The sequence below is a fragment of the Neodiprion fabricii genome, chromosome 4 (genome assembly GCF_021155785.1).
Source record: "Neodiprion fabricii isolate iyNeoFabr1 chromosome 4, iyNeoFabr1.1, whole genome shotgun sequence".
NCBI classification, from domain to species: Eukaryota; Metazoa; Arthropoda; class Insecta; order Hymenoptera; family Diprionidae; genus Neodiprion; species Neodiprion fabricii.
In genome coordinates this window covers 22093568-22114152 of record NC_060242.1, presented here as the reverse complement: position 1 = coordinate 22114152, position 20585 = coordinate 22093568, and the positions used below count along the sequence as shown (strand labels likewise).

The 20585-nt window shown below is 34.2% G+C and overlaps 3 protein-coding genes across 10 annotated transcripts; 1 reads left to right on the top strand and 2 right to left on the bottom strand.

Annotated features, from left to right (window-relative positions):
- Positions 1–1790: 1790 nt before the first annotated feature.
- Positions 1791–7663, bottom strand: LOC124180095 (MAPK regulated corepressor interacting protein 2-like). Of its 5 annotated transcripts, none has more exons than XM_046565175.1 (6): positions 6834–7663; positions 6666–6750; positions 5765–5886; positions 4137–4202; positions 3373–3444; positions 1791–3136 (listed from the first exon to the last, which is right to left on the bottom strand). In XM_046565175.1, the coding sequence occupies exons 1-6, from the start codon at positions 6883–6885 to the stop codon at positions 3066–3068; spliced, it is 468 nt and encodes a 155-aa protein (XP_046421131.1). In that variant the 5' UTR covers positions 6886–7663; the 3' UTR covers positions 1791–3065. The 5 variants fall into 5 exon arrangements, with proteins under 5 accessions (XP_046421131.1, XP_046421133.1, XP_046421134.1 ...); XM_046565177.1 differs by having other exon boundaries at positions 1791–2909; XM_046565178.1 differs by having other exon boundaries at positions 1791–2909; positions 3373–3426; positions 6834–7276.
- A 150-nt stretch (positions 7664–7813) lies between these two features.
- Positions 7814–9660, bottom strand: LOC124180080 (mitochondrial chaperone BCS1). The gene has a single exon (XM_046565124.1). It carries the CDS (start codon positions 9432–9434, stop codon positions 8157–8159), a length of 1278 nt encoding a protein of 425 aa, XP_046421080.1. The 5' UTR covers positions 9435–9660; the 3' UTR covers positions 7814–8156.
- A 1158-nt stretch (positions 9661–10818) lies between these two features.
- On the top strand, positions 10819–20579 carry LOC124180085 (enoyl-CoA delta isomerase 1, mitochondrial-like). Of its 4 annotated transcripts, none has more exons than XM_046565141.1 (6): positions 10819–11316; positions 17357–17470; positions 18322–18593; positions 19043–19221; positions 19869–19990; positions 20209–20579. In XM_046565141.1, exons 2-6 carry the CDS (start codon positions 17359–17361, stop codon positions 20367–20369), a joined length of 846 nt encoding a protein of 281 aa, XP_046421097.1. In that variant the 5' UTR covers positions 10819–11316; positions 17357–17358; the 3' UTR covers positions 20370–20579. The 4 variants fall into 4 exon arrangements, with proteins under 4 accessions (XP_046421097.1, XP_046421096.1, XP_046421094.1 ...); XM_046565140.1 differs by lacking the exon at positions 10819–11316 and adding an exon at positions 16641–16922; XM_046565138.1 differs by lacking the exon at positions 10819–11316 and adding an exon at positions 16641–16939.
- The last annotated feature ends 6 nt before the right edge of the window (positions 20580–20585 follow it).

Below are 20585 nucleotides of genomic sequence, written 5' to 3'. Positions count from 1 at the left end.
GTACTGATTGGAAATTTAAACACAATCCAATCCACGCGTAATTCGGATACCTATAAAATATATGCGTATGAAATATTTTTTATAGTATAAGTTTTATGTGCATGCCAATTAAAAGCATGCGATCGAAGCCAGAAGAGAGGCATAGGATCACATCACATTTTCAATCCAAAACGATCACGTACTCAAATTCTTTGCTCATTTATAATTAGTCAAATCAAGAATATCCATTTCTGTGTCCGCAAAATCGAGCTTGTTCAGGTAAAACAAACGAAAATGAAGTTTTGAAAATCACAAATTGCCGCCCGCTAATTTACTAACAATCCAGGGTGAAATGGAAAAAATAAGAATGATAATTTATGTGGATCTTTTGTTAACGTTTTCGCGGAGAGCTGCCAAGATTTCCAAAAAAAAAAAATATATATAAGCTTTGATAAAGGGAATTTTGTAATATGTTATTGGTAAAATGGATTTTGGTTCATTTTAAAAATCTCGAACTGAATGCTCATGTAAGATCTAAAACAAATTACAAGGAAGTTTCAAACCATTGAGAAACCTGTAAGAAAAATGGATGAACAAAATTTCTTTTTTTCGTCAAAAATTGTTTTACCTTAACTTAAAAACTCACACAACCAAATGACATTATGAAGCCGATCATATAGGCAGAAAAATTTATAACCAAGTAGATAACAAGATGATAATACAGACAGTAACGAAATTCAGAAGCAATAAAAGAATGGATACTGAAAAATCAGTAAATACTTTGAAAAAATTTCCAACTCGGAAGCAACATGACCATAGAAAAACGACACAAAGTTAGTAACGATGAAGTAAAAAAAGCTTACAGTCGAACGAGTATCCACCTTGCGTCTGTTTTGTTCGTAAAATCATTTCTATTAGAAATAAAGAGACTTGATAGCATGGACATCAACCTCTACTTTGTTCCAATAAGGAAGAAAATCATGTGCGTGAAATTCAACTTTATTAAAGTTTATAGTAAATGGAATATCCATTTTAAGACCGAAAGATGCAGAAATTTAGTAAAACTCTCACTTTTCAAACAACAATTTTTTATTTATTAATTTTTTTTATAACGAGCCATTTCAAAAATTTTAACCGGGGTTTTGAAACAGACGCAATAGTCTGTAAGAAAATAAATGCCATCGCCATGTTTTACGAAAGAATAGTACTTCTTTGGGGTTACGAAATTAAAAAATGAAGTGTCGAAAAAGCTAATGAAAATGTTACGAAAAATTATTTTTTCAGTGTCAACAATTTCTTCGCGGTAACTCGGTAACGGTGTGGTCTGAAAATATTCCTAAGGCGGATATTAATTCCTTTATTCGTGTGCTGTTATTTGTGTTTAACGGTAGTCAGGTACTTAACAATTTTTCATAGAATGAATATGGGTACGTCCAATACTTTTCGACCGCAGCCTGCGGGCTTGGGTCAGCGGTTCGGCTGCTGATTTTTTTAAAGAAAGTAGGTTATAAAAAAAGACGATTCTCCAAATTTGAGCTTAATATAAGAAAATCTGGTGGCTATAGAAATTTTTGAAGTTTTTAATAATTCAATTTTTCAGTTATTTTCACGATTTTTTCATGGGAGCTCTATAGGACTTAAAGACTCGAATCAAACGGCATTCCCCTTCTCTGACCTTGTATTTTTGAGAAAAAAATAGTGTTTTACTCCAAAGCAAAATCTTTGAACTCTTGAACAGAAATCTCTTGAACAGAAATAAATGGGGGAGATATGACTTAAGTAGACCAGAATGAAACAACGAAAACACAGGGTAAAATATAAAGATATATATATTTTATATACATATACATATACATATATATATATATATCTTTTAATAACAAATTCAGCAGCGTAGGCCAAATTTTCTCACTACATGTCGACTACAAAATTGCAATTTGCAATTTTAATACAGTGCGAATAAATTAATGGCATAAAGAAATGTGTACCTCATAAACTCGACAATAACCCACAACTACTCATGTAATGTTTATGATAATCGAGCGACCATTAATTTTTTCACGCTGTAAAAATATTTTATAAATTTATAACAATCTTAATAGTATCAGTCTACAAAGTTATACTAGTACTTAAAATAGTTAAATGATACAAGTGTTGTAACAATCAATGATATCATTTTCAAACATTCGCTTAGCGGACACCTTATGCATACGTGTCAATTTGTATCGTGCTTATACACATATACATAATACACGTGTAGATAGATTCACATCATAGTTCAATCCATAACTCAATAATTCTCTTTTTTACTCATGCGACATTCACTCTTTAAAATAACAATAATATTATTTATTGTCTACCTGACATTGCATTTTGTATGTATCTCTATAACAAATTACGCTGTGTTTAAGAGCATGAGAATTTAAAAAATTCAGCAGTGTACCAATGATGAGGATACTACGATATCAATCGAATAGCGTGTGTTATAATAATTCTCTTGCTATAGAATTCAGCACAGAAATCTGAGAGACACATTCTACAGCATATTAAACAATAATAAACAAAACTATGAAAGTTGGCGTATTTTTGTCCAACATTAAATGACATCTACAGTTACTAACAATTAATAGAAGTTCAGCAGATAACATTTTAATATACAACAAATTTATAAAGCACCTGTTATTTACAAATTGCTGTGTAAAAAATGGCACTGTGTAAAAATTGTCGCGGGTACATTTAGTTACCTTTCAACTACCTATAAACATAATTAAAATTTAATATTTATAAAATGTTAAAGACCTCCTTATATGTAAGAAAGTCTTGACTAATTTTAACCAATAATCTCTTGCAACAAAAATCTATCAGTTATTGTTGGAGAATATCGGTAAAATGATAATTCTTCTACGTTGGGTATTCGCTTGAATCAAGAACTGCAATTACAAGATATTCATACTAAATTTAATTTTGTGCGCTCTCTTCAATATTCATCAATTTTAAATTCAATATGAAACCAACTGATTTGATCGTCGTGTCATTCGTTCACATTGTTATTGAAGCCACTTTTGAACATAAGATGATTTAATATCTTAAAGTGACTTGGTGATATTGTGAAAAAGCCGCTTTCCCCACCAAGACTCCAAATCGAATGGTTTGAAGTCTGAAATTGTACGATCAAAATTTTCAATTAATTCATGACTTGAACTATTTAACAATTTTCAGAAGTAATTTACACATACACGAAACTTTAATTTCTCACAACGTGCTTCGAGATATCTAATACGAAATCATGTACCAAAACTTTTGTAATATTGAACCTAGATTCATTGCACGTCCTTCTAAAACAACTATTTACGTAAAGCCGAGATTAAATAAAAAATGTGAAATCATCCTTACCCTGTAAGACTACGTTAGGTTCTCCATCGTTGTAATATACTATCGCCCCAGGGCCTGTAATGAAATTGTGGCCAACGATCAATCTTTTGTTGCTTTACTTGCTCTATAATGACTAAATCACCTAATTTCTATTTGTTTTAATCAATTCAATGCAGGGAAAAAGTGGCTTGATACCAAGCAAATATTACCTCAGACAGCGTTTAGTTATTATTTCGGATTTGCAAATTGTATCTATTAGTTGAATTAAAATATTGTATGGAGATAGATATAAAAAAAAAAAAAAAAACAGCAATCGGAATTCAAATAAAATATAAGTGAGTAGCATTCGTCAGACATACAGAGTAATTAATGGCGAACATCAATTATAGGTAGGTTGATTTCTTGCTAAATAAAAAAAAAAAAATAAAAAAAAAAATTCTTTTTCAAAAAGTTGAGAGCACGAGTAGTTTTCAAGCTGCCGTTCACTAATCGTAGGGGAGTTTTAGAACCTTTACCCACATACGTGCTTGCTGATAGGTTCACGGGGCTAACAAAGTTCTAAAAGATGCCTTCCATTGGTGAAAGGCAATAACTTTGAAAGCTTATATCGTGAGATTTGATTGTGCCTTGAAATTTTAAAAACGAAACTTTTTTTATATTCTGTTGCAAAAAATCGACTTATCCAAGAATTGACAGTCGACGTTGATGATCAGGTATGTGACTGCAGGCAATCTATCAATGAGAATAAAAATCAAAATTATGGCCAGTGATTTTCGATTACTTACTGCATGGCTCAGGACATTCAGAACCATCTGAGGACTCGCTATTCTGTGTGCTAACTTGGCTCCACGCTGAAATGAGATTAAATGATATAGTTAGATCAGCTATAGATTGAATAACTTTAATTTGAATGATTCCAAGCAATATGAACACTTATTTAAAAAAATTATATTAAAAGACATATATGGATTAATAAATGTAATAATTCTTAACATACTGTAAGTATGTTTTCTCCTAAATGTTCGTGACGTTGTTTCAGAACAAGTATAAATATAGTTCTATTTGTCTCTTGGGCTCTGAAGCTGCAAATTGAAATTTTTCAAAATTCATAGTTGAACTGCAATGCTCGAAAATACCGCAACTGTTATAATTACATGTAACATTCACAAGAAAATTGAGTTCGATCATTGATTTTTTGCGATTTACTCGTTGTATGTGATGATTTATTATTTTCACAAAGATATACCACCATATTTACTTATGAAAAAAAAAGAATTAGCTAAAAATGATATATTTCGTGATATATGAGCTGCCGAGAAAAAAAAAAAATAAAAATTCATACCAAGTACTATCATAAATAAGTACTACAGACACTGTTTTTTTTTTTTTTCATATTAAATTCCCGAAATTAACAAGATTATTCTGAGAACAGTTTTTCGCTAATATTATCACAGAAGTCAAAGCAGTATAGATAAGTACATTTCATATTCAGTACATGGAACAACAGACAACCATGCAGAGTGTAAGGTTACAGACCCCCCAGGCTGAAAACATAAGTGCCATGTGTAACACATATCCGAACTCGGTTGCAATGATGAATAGCTTTTTTTTAGAATTAGCCTCTCTATGGGAGTTATGTAAGCTATCGAGACCAAGTTTTACATTATGCAACCAAATTGTTTAAGAAACACATTAAATTAATAAGCAGTTTGCACGGCACGCAATCTTGCAGAAATATTTCTCCAATATTTCTATACTGTAATATACTGCAATGGCAGTCACAACGTTGCAGAAATATCGCAATACAATCAGTGTACTTGAAATTATGCAGAAATAATCCAGTAGTATTATCATTACATCATTTTACTGTGTGTTGAATTGAGGATTCAAAACACCTTTCCTAGATACTGGTACACCAAACGCTACGTTGGAAAATACTATTATCATTATAATCATTTCTTTACTTACGTCTTACATTTAACTGAAAATGTTTCAAGTATTTAGAATATTACATAGGTAGCCTTTGTTTCATCCGATCTGCCTGGAACAATGGCTACTGAAGCAATGGATGAACAAAGCAAATGAGATTTTATTCACAGGGCGGATACACAGCCCTTTCAAAAAGTAACGTACTGATACTTGAGACATATTTCATTAAATCATTACAGGAACATAGCAAATATATTTAAAAGAACGGACATCAAAATGTTGCTCTGCGATGTCTAGAGCATTGTAGAAAAATCGAGCAGTATATCTAAAATATTACGATGTTGCCATGTTAGGTCTTTTAGTTTTCCCGCAACATTACGTGCTGTGTAGAAAGTAAAATGACGTTAACCATTTCTGTCCGGCAATTACAAATGTAAAAAAAAAAAAATGAAGATTAAGAATAATGTTTAAAATCATTAATTACATTCGTAAACAAATTTAATAAGTTCCTCGTGCTGTGGAGTAATTGCCTCTTGATTCTGAAGGTGCCTTTGAGAACTGAATTTTGATTTCCCATTGATGTGGAAGACAGGCTTTGGTACATGACTAAAAGAAAAAAATAACAGAGAAATTAGTGCTTGTTGGCAAAGGTTGCAGCATTTAAACCGATTTAATACATTCAATGATACAGAAAAATTAAAATATGGAATAAACGATAAATCATATCAAACTAAACTTGCGAAATATGCTAAGCAGTTGGAGTAATGTATTTATATATTCTCAATATATTCTCAATGTTAAAAAAAATACTTTGGACCTGACTAAGGTTCGAAGTACATTTTATAATTTTTTCTAGTGTCATAACCATTGCAATTGCCCCATTATCTTTCACGAATAGCTGTTTTTCAATAATTCATAACAAAATGCGCTGATTTTAACCTTTAACATCATCTACTATTCTTTTTTGTGATCAATACCATAATTATTATTGTTATTCATTCATAAACCCTGATTTTATAAATTTGCCAAGACTCGTTGTTCACCTAGGAAATGACTTGTAAAGTCCGTGTCATCATGTTTTAATTAATTTGAATGAGCTAAAATCATCTTGTGATATTTTTCAATGAATTTCAAGTTGCCAAACGAATTTTCATGGTTAATACATTATGAATGGTGTGTGGCGTATAAGGAACGGTATAAATACTCTACAGTTGCTATGGGAGATGGCTTGCAACTATTATCATTGCGTAATATTGCGTGGAACAAATAGGTGTAAGTGATTGTTGCGTCAATGGGGATTTAATAATCATCACTAAATTGACTCGTTACGTTGTACCGATTGCCCAACAATAACTTTCGATCGAATTATATATTAATATACTCACTTAGTTACATCGTGATTTTCATCGGGATCTGATTTTCTCGTAAGATCACGCAGCGTTTCTAGCCTCTCTAAGTTTTGACTAATTCCTGAAAGAATTAACTTGACATGTAAATTAATTTGTTTCTTTAATACTAACTGTCTATCCCGAGTCTTTAAAATCATTTTCTACCTCTTCGCGTCTTTGCTACGATTTTACTAGGCCCCTTCGAGACAGTGTACATGATTTTTTACGAAGAAAACTTACTCAATGCTTGGTGGTATGAAACTGAAAACACGAGACCATCTAGCAGAAGCCCGAACCGGGCTAAAAAGGCTAAAACCAGAAAGTATAATTAGAAGGGAGACCGAACTCCAAAGTACAGAAATGGTTCGCATTTCGGAGACCAAGAGAGTAGTACCAGAACAGCCACTAGTAGTGCTAGTGTTCTTCGATGACTAGTCTGGATGATTTCCGTAGAGATGATACAGGTAGAGTGGGCAAGATGCAGACTAACCTAATTGTTAGTGGAAAGGTTCTGCGGATAGAGAGAGGGAGGAAGTCAAGGAAATTTCATAAATTACTGTAGAATTTAGCCATTAAATAACTGGGCCCAGGGGCATGAATTTTCGTTTAAAGCTGCCTTCTGATCTGTTTAGGTGGCGCTTATCACAGAGCGAATCAGAAGCAGCCTTTGGGGAGCGTTTCTGTAAGTTCGTCCGCAATGATAAGAGATAAACGCTTAAGACAGCTTCTTGATCGGTTAAAACAATGTTTTTCGCTTTTCCAAGTGAAGTTCAAGATACGGAATAGTGCTCTGTCTATTAGGTGGAAATGTCTTGGGCTTGAATTCTCAGTTCCTGCGGCCCTTGTTATAAGTCTGTATCCGTTCGGTTTTAAATAGATTTACCCTTGATTTTCCACACATTAGTGGCCTTGAATCTATTCGAATCTATACATATCGTCAGATGACCTGGCCACTGATATATAACTGCATGAAGTTGTGGCTCTATGAGTGAGTTGCCGTACGCTTGGTCGCTCAGTCAACTGCCAAGCATAGGCGATCCTCGTAGGGATACCTCTATCCAGTGTACTTATGTATCAGTAGACCGTAAGTCTATGCAGTAGACCTGGCCGGCATTGCAAAACACAAATTAAATATTTACTGGCTATTCCTTTGAACATAATTTATCATTCCGTTTTCTCATTACATGCCATAAGCAACGCCATAAGGCTGGTACACTTTAGTAAAAAAAATATGGTTACTCAGTGCCAGATTGTTACAAAGATTGCTAGTTGAGGAGAAAAACGTTAATTTTCAAATTTCTGAGGTCACAATGTTCAGAAAAATTTAAAGTATCTGTGTTATGTCCTCCTTTATAAACGCCAACTTACACTTCGAAATATGCTTCGAACTAAATTTTTAATTAATTCAGGTTATAAGTCCATGCTTGGAATACTGTACATAACATTACACTTCCTGTGACCTGTATTTATTGATACTAAGATATTATTTTATTGAAGTTCCCATATTTTCGATACATTGTTCACTACTTCCTCAGGGTTGTTCTTGTGAAACATAAAGAAACCCTGAATTTGTGCTGGACTCACGTTACGTTTATGAGCTATAACACTATTTGCAAACTCTTGAGCCAATGTATGTGTACATTTCTCGGAGAATTTGTAAAACCTCAGAAACATTTGTTCCACTTGATAGGCGCTGCACCAACCTATGTACTCTTTGAGATCAACTCTACCAGGTCTCACAAGGGCTGGATCTAATCTCTCGAGATAATTAGTGGTCATGAAGACTATCCTTGCTTCTGTAGAAGCAACGCCGTCCAGACAATTCAATAAACCGCTAAATGTCACTCGATTAAGCCCGTCATAAGCTGCCCTGATTTCTTTTGATTCTTCTCGGCTAATAAAAGCAGCATCTACATCCTCTAGAAGAATAATGGTTTGCTGAGGAGCAACGGCTAGCAAATGATTTAATCTGTCATCAGACAGACCTCTTTCTGATAAATTCAACACACAGATGCCATGTTCCAGTTCACCAGCCAATGCAGTTATGTACGAAGATTTGCCACAGCCTGGCGGTCCATAAAGCAAATACCCTCTTCGGTAAGGAATCCCTCTTTCACTATACCATCCATGATTGTCTATAAATTCTTTGCAGTCGTTTAATATTCTCTCTCCAATTCCGGCATCCAATACCACGGAATTTAGGGGTCGTCTTTTCCTTGCATGTCCAAAGGGCCTCCATTCACTTCCCATTGCCGTGTACATTATTGTCTTTCCTTCGTGCTCCTTTAATGCCATTTGTCTAGCTTCCTCAAGGATATTAAAATATATGCTCTTGTCTCTCCCAAATGCTGTAAGTTGAACAGTTTCCCAAGGGATACCCATGTGCAAATCCAACGTTTGCTGTTCCCTCGTTCTCTCTACTTTTATCCAGTTACCGTTGTAACTGAAAAAGTGAGTACCGATACTTGGTATGAATTCATACTTGGTCTTGACATACCCAGTATCTTTTTCTTCAAAACTTGTCTCTACAGATAGATGCTGTGTTTTCCTAGCACCCTTATGAGTTAACCAGTGTAGAAGCCACTGGTAACTTTTATCGCGACAAGGTACCTCTAATGTGATCATATAATGCCGCCTGAAAAGGATCATTCCAACTTGCATTCCTTTTCTAAGCATAGCCGCACCAGCACCAAGTCCAAAAAGCCCGAAACCAGCTCCAAAATATGGATTGTCCGACAAAGTTTGAACATATTCAACAATCGTCATGTTCAAAGTTTAATAGTATATACAATGATATATACAATCCGTAATGAAAGCGTTTTCCCTAACGTACCTTTAACTTAGTTATTAAATATATTTACGTAAGACGCGAAATATTACGTCTTTTGTTTTGACTGCTTTATCTAGACTTTATCATTTTGTACACGAGTTAAAATAACTTGCAGGTTAAGATTTGAGTCTGGTGTAGCAGAATTGGGCAGAATGAACTAGACGCACGTGTGACGACCAGCGATAAGTACGATTCTGGTGGCCAATCAGAAATGCCTTATGTACGGAAGCCTAGTGGGGCATTTGTTACCGACGGTTGGGTATAGTATAGTAGATGTCCCCACGAGGCTTCGGTACGTTCTTCTAACGTCCATATTCTTTGATCAGACTTGTTTTTTATATTTTCTGAAATATCGAATAGATCAGAAATCCCATTTTTGTCGGAAATGAAAATACAGAAGTTAAGTATTTATATATCTTTATATGCAATTCTCACTGACTACGTTTCCGTCGCCATCTGCGATGTTCCCATTTTAAATCCGGTACTTATAATCCAGGATCTATAGTCGCATGTAACCTTGCGATACAGGGATATAGACATCGCAGGAAAAATACTGATTGTTGAATTGGTATTTTCCTAACTTGTCTCCCGGGAAGTATTAAATGAATCGGAAAAGTCACTTGTTAGGTGAAAATGGAAACGAAGAGGTTTACCGGATTCTACAATGTTCAAGACTCAAGTCAGCTAATACGTGACTTGATTTGCGGGGTCTTCCCCAAAATCGTCTCGAATCGAAAACCTGATTATGTGGGAATATTTCTTACATTCACTTTCACGAGTACACTGCTTCCGTTGACTAAAAAATATCTTATGTCGCTTACAATTAGTGCTGTAATTGCGTTTTTCGCTTAGGGGATTTTCATTGGCCGCTCGCGGCGCGGGAAAGCTTTTTTCGCTCTAGGGTTTAAAAGACTCCAAAATTTATATTTCAGGTAAAAATACATAATAGGTTTAGTTTATCAAGGCATTCCACTCATTAAATTGCTACTGTATCGATTTTAACCGGAGTGAAGACCGGCCCAATGGGTATATAAAACTTGTACACATCAGGATACTTTTATATAAGTACATATATTGAGGCAATTAGATCTTCACCAAAATTCGCGATACGGAAGTCTGACGATCTCGTTGTGAGTGGGGTTTTCCCAGGATTTCGCTTCTGCTATTGGTTGAATACCGGGAAAACCCCACTTCGGTGTGTACTGAGTGAAGTTACAATCGACGTTGGAATACTGATTTGGTATTCCCCGAATTGAATACGTAGACTTCCCCCTTCCTACTACTGGTATAAAAGGCGCTTTCAAACTCCATCTTAGTGCAGACGCGGTGTGGGTGCGATTGTACTGTGTATAAAACCTCTTGACATATAACTAAACGAAGTGCGTCATTGCAGTACTATTGCCCTCAGCGGAGCTTGTGAGGACCGTATGGTCTTAAAAGCTCCGTCTGAGGGGTAAACTGCAATTTCGATGTAACAACGAACTAATAACTTGCTTCGATTGTATCTATATAGTAACAATTTTACACAGCTATTTTAGTCTAGATGAAGTTTAAAATCGTCAGCCTGTAATTAGGTTAAAGTGGTAAACTTATCGTAAATTAAATATTTTTACATAATGAAGATTTTAAATCTGCAGCTATTAACAATATTAATGAACCGCAGTGTTTGTCTAAAAGTGTACCTTTAATTATAACAAAACTAATTCAATATTTGTAACAAGCATATCGATTTTAAAATCATTCGTCGGCGCAACACTGGATAAAATAGATTGCAACAAGGTCTGCACCCTCATTCACCGCTCCGAAGGTTGTTATTTGGTAAGTCACGTTTTAATGTCGCTAAAATTCACATTACTTGAAGCTTATACTACATGTATACTATTTTTAAAACGTGTGGAAGAATTAAAAGTCGGCCGCTGTATGGCTTTCAAATGCCTACAGCATTACAGCAAATGAATCTACGGATTTCAAATTACATTTAAAGTAGGTTGGCACTGTACGGTTTTCATACCGATAAAATATATGCTGTTTACGATTAAAGCTTATTCGTATATTATTTCGGTAGCATCTGGAAGAATTAGAAGCCGACTCTGTATCGCTTGAAACTGGTTTTCAGATAGTAACTGCGAGGCTTCAATAGTAAGAAAACCTATATATATATATATATATATATATATATATATATATAGGTTTTCTTACTATTGAAGCCTCGCAGTTACTATCTGAAAACCAGTTTCAAGCGATACAGAGTCGGCTTCTAATTCTTCCAGATGCTACCGAAATAATATACGAATAAGCTTTAATCGTAAACAGCATATATTTTATCGGTATGAAAATATATATATATATATATATAGGTTTTCTTACTATTGAAGCCTAATATATATATATATATATATATATATATATAATATTATTTTCATCAACTTTGGTGAGATCAGAAAAGTGTAACTGGCTTCGGTCGAAATTTACTTTTTATAATTTCAACGAAACTTTACGTTCTTGCACCTCTAGAATCCGAAAAACAGGATTTTACAATCAATTGATTTTCATGAAAAATTGCCATGTACCGATTTGAACTACTAATTTTACCGGAATTGAATTGAGTTTCAACGTTTTACCGACTAACTTATACTTTTTCATCATTTATAATTTTTTCTAAATGACCAATTATGTCTTCCGAGTTTATTTGTTCTTTAGTAAAAAAAAGATGTGCATTTTTTTTTCTCTTTGCCTACTGATAAACCTACACAATTACCTTTTTGACGAAATGCATCGCGCAAAAAATTAATGTTCCGGCTTGTTTTCCGGCCTGAGTGTATGCTGTATTAGGTATAATACTTAAACGATGTGCTTAAAGCTAATTCGTGTGTATAACACCAAAGCGAGTCGGGCACCAAAATTGTAGCATACTCTGGAAGTTTAGAGTTTAGATGTTTGGTTCGAAAACCTACAAATGGCATGATTTGTTTTCCGAATTTTCACATCAAGTTCAGAGTATAAAAGGTAATTCTTTTTATAGAACACGAGCATGTTTTACGTGTTTTTTTTCATGCGTGTTTTTCATTTTTGTGCCGATGTATGATTACGTTTTCTAATCCACAATATCTTAAATTACTGTTATATCGCGAAATTGTATGAAACCTTCTATTTTGAAAGTATTCTAAGAAACATTTTGTTTAGGGTGGATTCCTCGTCAATTCGGCGATTCGCAATTTCTGGATCACCTTCACAAATTTGTTCACTGATTTTTTAAATTGTTTCTCTTGTTCTAAAACACTGATCATTTTGTTTCAGTGTCTGAGAAATAGGCGTTATGTGCTGTAATTTTCATTTTAATTCAGACACGGTTCACCAGCATTTTGAATAAAATGGTAAAAGTGTTTTAGAACCGAAGAAACAATTAAATAAATCAGCGAATAACTGCAATAGCGAAGGTCTGCGAGTTATGAATGGTTCTGTAGAAAATTTGAAAAATGGAAATTATACTATTTCAACGCGAGGAGTATGAATTATAGTGACAAATTCTGCACTGTACCACGTAATATAAGGAAGACTGAAACAAAGTGGGGCAGTTCAAGAATAAAGTGAAAAATAATGCTGTTTTCTTTTTGCACTTTCTTCGGAAGTGCCTCACCTTCCCTTGAGGATCGAAAACGAGAAAAAAAAATTCAATTTTTATTGCAGCTTTCAAAGTAAAATATTTCCGTCGGTTACAAGTGAACAAGAAGAGGAAAATTTCATTCAAAGAACGATAATCATGTGCTTTTGTCAAGTGTCCTACTTTGTACTTCCCATCTACAATCCAAACTGTGCACGTCGTCTTTACCTCTCGATCTATGCAGTTCTCTTCGCGACTCTATAATTACTCGTCCCCACGCATACATTATACGTTTACGATCAATAAATCACCTAGTGCTATATGATCTACGAAATCCATTTTCACTTTCAACACCTCAATCAATAATCTTCATCCTAGTTGTTTTTAAACGCAAAAGCGAAGTTGAACCTAATCGCACTCTACCCGCTGCCGCTCGGAAATAAACGACCCTCAAGTCGTTACAAACTTCCTCTTTGATATTGAACAATTTTCGTCTAAAACTTTTTAGTTTTCGAGATATTGTAATGGCTCGTTTAAAAGGGAACATCCTGTATAATCGAATTTTCAACTTGTCCCATTGTACTCCCGGTCTATCTCTGATGTGACGATTCGAGTTTGTCATTCTACACCTGTGTAGAAATATCGAATGCAGGTGTCCACAAATTTATTTCTGCCTTTTATAGTACTGACAATACACCTTAGATTTGTATGAATTTCAGATTCTATACATGTTTATTGTACTTGAAGAAAAAAAGTAACTTGGAATATGCTAAAAATTATTTTTGATGAAATGAGAACACTATTTGTAAATGTTATTGCGGTGCAGCCCAACAATCGGAAAAGGATAAAAACGGATTGAGAATTTCAATACGATCTATTCCGATTTCTTTATCCAAACGGATGTTTTGTATTCTTTGAAAAGAATTAATTCGGATAGAAAGAATTGAATCGGATTGATAATTGCCATCCCTTATTCTAAATATACAATTGAAACGAACAAGCTATTAGAGGTGGCATTGTCGCGAATATGACGGGATAGGAAATAACAGGTAAAATCGAATAGAAACGAATAAACAGATTAAAACGAACAGTGTCTCATTGGAATAACTCATGCTTAATTCGGAAACTTAAATAAATGATATTCATAATTCTGCTAATCGTTCCGTTTCTATTCTTTTCCGATTGTTGGGAGAGTTGCGGTTTGACTGCATTTTTTAGCTATTCATTTGGACGCGTTTTGAGGGTAGTTGTTCGGTTAGGATTAACAAAAGCTCATTTTAAGGTGTCACATTTGGCTGAAGATGATATCAAAGTTGTCAATATTAATAATACTCATTATACTTGCTATGTCTGTTCGAGAATTTTCTTACCATTTTTTATTCATCAATTTCTTTATTAACCCGTTACTCGAATTTATTTTCTGGAATGTCAAAAATGTTGATTTGTTGGAGTGTTAATTACAGGTTGGAGACGTACGCGATTGTCTGGCTCGTTTAGTTCGAATTTTTGTTTTGAATTATCAGAGCAAACTTATGCGGCGGGTGATAAGTTCTATTCTGGAATAACGTAGGTTAGCCGATTTTTTTATAGGTTCATTAGAGTCGGACGAACATATTTTCACCTATGCCCTAAAATGTTAGGTCCGGGTCTGTCCGTAACGATTGTTTAAACTTTTGAGGCCTCACATTTTGTTAAATAACGTCTTTGTTATGGGTCATACACGAAAACTGTTCAAACAAAAGTTGTCCGTCTCATCATTGTCGATAAAACAAGCTGTCGTGAGATCAATTTCCTCTATTTGTTCAGTTGCAAAATGGAAAATGCCGTAGAAAAAAAAATTCAACGTCCAATACTTTTCGACCGCAGCCTGCGGGCTTGGGTCAGCGATTCGGCTGCTGATTTTTTTCAAGAAAGTAGGTTATAAAAAAAGACGATTCTCCAAATTTGAGCTTAATATAAGAAAATCTGGTGGCTATAGAAATTTTTGAAGTTTTTAATAATTCAATTTTTTAGTTATTTTCACGATTTTTTCATGGGAGCTCTATGGAACTTAAAGACTCGAATCAAACGGCATTCCCCTTCTCTGACCTTGTTTTTTTGAGAAAAAAATAGTGTTTTACTCCAAAGCAAAATCCAGTTTAATTAGGACCCTTTTCATGAACTACTATTTTAGCAAAATTTCGCATAACTTTGAAACGCTGCCAAGTCAAGAATTTTCCATGTAGACGGCCAATCGACGGCTCAAATTTTTCGTCTAGGTATACTTTATCACTACCTACACGAATTATTATTAATTACCACGTTCCTTTTTATATACGGCCTCGCAAAACCAACTGATTTCTGAAAAATCGCTGTTTTCAGATAGCTGTAACTTTTTTCTATCAACTCGAAATCGCTTGAAATTTCTAGGGAGTATACTTCATTCCATCCCCAAACAACGCTGAAAATTTCCAGCTAGGAGTCGAAGTTGTTAACGAGCTGTGAATTTTCAAAATGTTCAAGTTTCCCACATAATATTTCGTATTTCATGGCATTATCAATGATTTCTTGAATTGCGCGTGGAAAATTTCCACTTGTCGATTATTAACCTAAATAAAAAAAAATGAAGAGCTTTCAAAACTACATACTGAAGTAATGTTATAAAAATATGGCTTACATCCCTATAATTTGTGTCGCCCTAAGAAAAAAACTCATTGACTGCGAGAATAGGATATTTATAGCAGTATAAAATATTTTTATTTATCATTCGTAAAAAATTTCAAGTCGCCTAAAAATTGTGATTTTCGAGTATAAATTTTTTTTTTCATTTATGGAAAGTACTAGTAACGAACTGACTCCAAGATTTTTTGGCAACCCGTGGGCCAATCACATAAGAAAGGGCAGACGATATACGGATTTTGGCTTGTCGCGGATTGTTGCTCAACTATATAACACAGCCAAAAAAGCCTTGAAGTATAATTTTGAAGACACTTCATATTATCTGTACCATGAGTTTCAAAGCCACACGTTGTTTACTCATGAATTTATAACAAGAAATGTGAATTTTTTTTTCCACGACATTTTGCATTTTGCAACTGAACAAATAGAGGAAATTGATCTCACGACAGCTTGTTTTATCGACAATGATGAGACGGACAACTTTTGTTTGAACAGTTTTCGTGTATGACCCATAACGAAGACGTTATTTAACAAAATGTGGGGCCTCAAAAGTTTAAACAATCGTTACGGACAGACCCGGACCTAACATTTTGGGGCATAGGTGAAAATATGTTCGTTCGTCTCTAATGAACCTATAAAAAAATCGGCTAACCTACGTTATTCCAGAATAGAAGTCAGTCAATTTCATAGCTTATTCGTGTGGACTATTAGTATACAACCTAATAGTCTATTTGGATCTCCCTTTGCTCATCGGAGATAAGAATTGCATAAAATGCCTCCCCCCCCCCCCCCCCCCTCTGCCTCCACTACTCTTCCAGCCGGACCGTACGGCCGGTCAAGTACTCGAATTCCACCGCGTGAGCTCGTTGTCGGCTAGTATCTGTTTGGCCGCAAGGTTGATGTGATTTCGCTTCTGTGATATTTTCACATTAGTGCACGTCAGTGGATATCTCAGGCTGTACAGTCAGAGATGGTACAGTAGTCAAACTGGTATTCGACGCGGTCGATAAAAACGGTCTACAGCATCCTCTTGAGTGCAATATCCACTGTCTTTAATTATCGCTGCTGATTATTTATTGCCCGATAAGTATCGAGTCATTATATAAGAGTGCTAGAAGAATACTAACGTTTCATTTTGAAACGAATTTACTGAGAACCCTATACAGTAAGTAATATTTAAAGGTGAGTGGGTGATGTTTGTCAACCTACCTATATGCATGTATATATCTATCAATCTACCTATAGGTATGTATGCATCTGTGCAGTATTATATCTAACCCTACACTCACGACTTTAGGTTTGCGTAAAAAGAATGGACACGATAAATCTGATTTTATTTACATTTAGTTAATGAAAAACCGTGTAGTTCAAAGTTCCCGTGGAGTTTTGTAGTTAAATACGATGTTTCTGTTCATTGCATGAAGAATAAGCAGAATGAGTATATGTTGCTTAATCCTTCATGCCATAAGATACTGAAAATTCTGAATTTGTCAATTAGCGATAATTTTCAAGGATGTATGATTACGCTAGCATTACAAAGTTCAACTTGATAAAGCAGCATATAGCTGGTAATATACTACATTTCGCTATTTTTCCTAGCCATGGCCGCACTAAGAAGGTACACCACTGCTAAGTTTCTGACAATGGGTCAGTTCAGAAAGCAATATTCATCTGCTGCCAAGTTAGTTGATGTAAATGTAAGCGATAAAACAGGTAAGGATAAGAATGGGTGAGGACTCATTATATTATAATGATTGTTGGTTTTGCTTTTCCTTTATTATTCAAATTTCACTACTATATTAAAGTGATGGTAAATATCCTACGTATGCACATACATCCAATAAAGCTGATTGTTTATCTGATAGCTGAAAGTCTCTGGTTAGTTGTAAATACATAAGAAACACAACAGTCAATTATATAATTATAATATATTGACAACTGTTCAGTCACCTTGACTCCACGATACTGCAATGAAAAGTATGAAACTAAAGCCAGTGGTTTCGTTTGCTGACCTAATGAAACTTCTGGCAATTAGAACAATGCTATGCAATTTTATATCTGTAATCCTGTATAATTATCATTTTCCCATGATATTTGACAAAATTTTTAATCATGGACTTAACTGCCATATTTCAATCAATGTGAATACATTCGGCCGATAGCTTCAACTTTTATTTGTAACGTCTTTTACAAAATTTTATTGTTGGCAGATCATTGCATCAGAAACTCGATACAAAATTTCTCTTCATTAAAATTTTTCATCATAATGAAAAAGATACTGCAGAAGACTTGTATAACTATATTTTGGACAAATTGTTTTAGAATATCAGTCGTTATAATTCCACAAGACGTCTGAAAAATTTAGAACTTTATAGTCAACCTATTCTTTCTATTGTCAACATCAGAGACTCAGGATCGTTGTTGTAAATTTGGCATCTTTGAATTGTATGCTATCTAGCTACTATTTTTAAAATAAGCACTTACCGATTCATAACTTTACGACCCAATTTCCAAGAATCATAATTCCACGTCGCTCAAATAATTATATTATTTTAAATACACAGGTATCGCTACAGTGTCGATGAATAAACCACCAGTAAACAGTTTAAATCTGGAATTCATCACAGAACTGAATTACAATTTTCAAGAACTGGAGAAAAGCAAATGCCGAGGTATTATATTGACCTCAGCTTTGCCAAAAGTATTTTCAGCTGGATTAGATATCTTGGAAATGTATAAGCCAGACTTAAAACGTGCAGAAAGCTTTTGGCGTGCACTTCAGGACCTTTGGTTGACTTTGTACGGTTTAGCGCTACCTACTGCAGCTGCAGTCAATGTATGTTCAACTTATTCTTGCTGTGGTTGTCATGTTATATATGTGTATGGGGGAAACTTTGTCCCAATTCAACATTCAAATCTAATAAGAAATGCCTCGCAGTGAAATAAACTGTAAATTTCTGAATTCAATCTCGGATTTCACTAAAAATATGAAAAGAACGACTTATTTGTTCATAAAGTGTAAAAGTTCTGATAATGCATTGGTATCAACCTTTTGCAATGAATACTATAAAAATAAATATCTTCTTGAAATCTTTGACAAAGATTCCTCAAAACCAATCATGACATTGTAATACGAATAATCATAACCAGATATTATACTGAAGAAGTATACTGAAGTTGGCAAACACATTAAATAACAGAAGTAGCTTAAAGATAGAAACGTAAGTACAAAATTCGTGTATCATATTCCATTCGAATTCGAATTCCATGCTATGTAAATTTCAGGGTGCTAGTCCTGCGGGTGGCTGTCTCCTCGCAACGTCTTGTGAGTATCGAGTTTTCGTTGAAGGAAAACATACAATAGGACTGAACGAAACACAATTGGGTATAATTGCTCCTAAATGGTTCCAGGATACATTTGTTAATGTAATCGGTCAACGTCAAGGAGAAATATCACTGTTGCGGTAATTAGTATTATTTACCGTTCACAAATAACGATGAATTATTTAATTCAATATTTATACGAGTGGAAGTTTCATTTCGTTTCATTTAATCGGTGAAGGTCACTGATGCCTATCTTTTCATCAAATTTCATCTAGATTCAAATACCTAGAAAAGTGATGGGCATTATCTACAAGGCCATCTCCATTGGCTTTGCAAATTTATGAATACATAATTCAATATTCCATATTTTCGAAGAGAAATATTCTTCCGTTGGCTTCAGTTCAGATTTAATATTTTGCGATCAATATTGTAGAATTTGAAGGTGTCGCAATTCATAGAAAGTTAAATTGTTTTCTACAAATGTGGAAGTATAGATACTTTAGTATAATATTTTTGCCGGCAAGCTTGAATCTTATGCTATATTTTTTTTCTTAACCAAGTGTAACAAATATTAATGTTCTTAATCGTAATAATAACTACTTGTTTGGATGTTTGAGCTCATTGAAAAATGCGGAAAAGTGAAATAATTTATAAAACCAATAAGGGTGGCTTAATACGTCCTGCCCAAACACGTAATAAGTTTTTTTTCGTACTTTAATGGATAAAATCGCAAAAAAATAAATGAAACCTCCCTCATGTAAGTGTAACAATTGGCATTCATATACAGAGGTTCGCTTTACACACCAGAAGAGGCACTAAAAATTGGCCTGGTCGATGAATTAGCTACAAATAAAGAAGAAGCAATCGCTAAGTGCGAAAAATATATTGCAGCTTATGCTAAAATATCACGTGAGTATTATGTGATAAATGTGATAATCTTTTAACATTATTACAATAGATCAGTGGCATTGCATGCTTAGAACATATGTATATTATGTATGCATTATGAAGATATCATTACAAAATCAAATACAATGTGAAAACCTTTAAGTCTCGGTATTCTGTGTGATAATATTAACTGTATTATTTTAGAATATAGATATTCTAATACAAATTTTGTTCTGCAGCTGGTGCAAGGTCCGCAACGAAGCATCAGTTAAGAAAGTCAGCACTCTCATGGCTTGAAAAAAATAGAGATTTTGATGTGAAAATATTCATTGGCTTCTTAGAGCAACCACAGGTACAAAAGGGTTTGGATATGTACATTCAGAGCTTAAAAAAGAAGTGAAACCGCTGAAGCCAACAGTAACGATACGTCACGCCATAACAGCCCCCACCTGACAGAGCTGTGATATATGGCGAATACAATAGATTTTTCTACTTTACAATGCAGATAAGAAATAAAAATATTTTGATATGAATTTATTTACCGTGAATTTTTTTGAGTATGTTATATTTGAAATAGGTACTAATAAACAGTAGGAATGGATAAAACGTTTATTGT

Excerpts from the sequence above, each read along its gene's own strand:
- LOC124180095 (XM_046565175.1), bottom strand. The coding sequence starts at position 6,885 with ATGTACACTGTCTCGAAGGGGCCTAGTAAAATCGTAGCAAAGACGCGA. Across the intron at positions 4,203-5,764 it reads TATTAAATTTGTTTACGAAT|CGTGGAGCCAAGTTAGCACA; the intron begins GTAATTAATGAT and ends ATCTCATTTCAG. Across the intron at positions 3,445-4,136 it reads TGAATGTCCTGAGCCATGCA|GCCACAATTTCATTACAGGC; the intron begins GTAAGTAATCGA and ends GATTGATCGTTG.
- LOC124180080 (XM_046565124.1), bottom strand. The coding sequence starts at position 9,434 with ATGACGATTGTTGAATATGTTCAAACTTTGTCGGACAATCCATATTTT.
- LOC124180085 (XM_046565141.1), top strand. The coding sequence starts at position 17,359 with ATGGCCGCACTAAGAAGGTACACCACTGCTAAGTTTCTGACAATGGGT. Across the intron at positions 18,594-19,042 it reads CTACTGCAGCTGCAGTCAAT|GGTGCTAGTCCTGCGGGTGG; the intron begins GTATGTTCAACT and ends TGTAAATTTCAG. Across the intron at positions 19,991-20,208 it reads AGCTTATGCTAAAATATCAC|CTGGTGCAAGGTCCGCAACG; the intron begins GTGAGTATTATG and ends TTTGTTCTGCAG.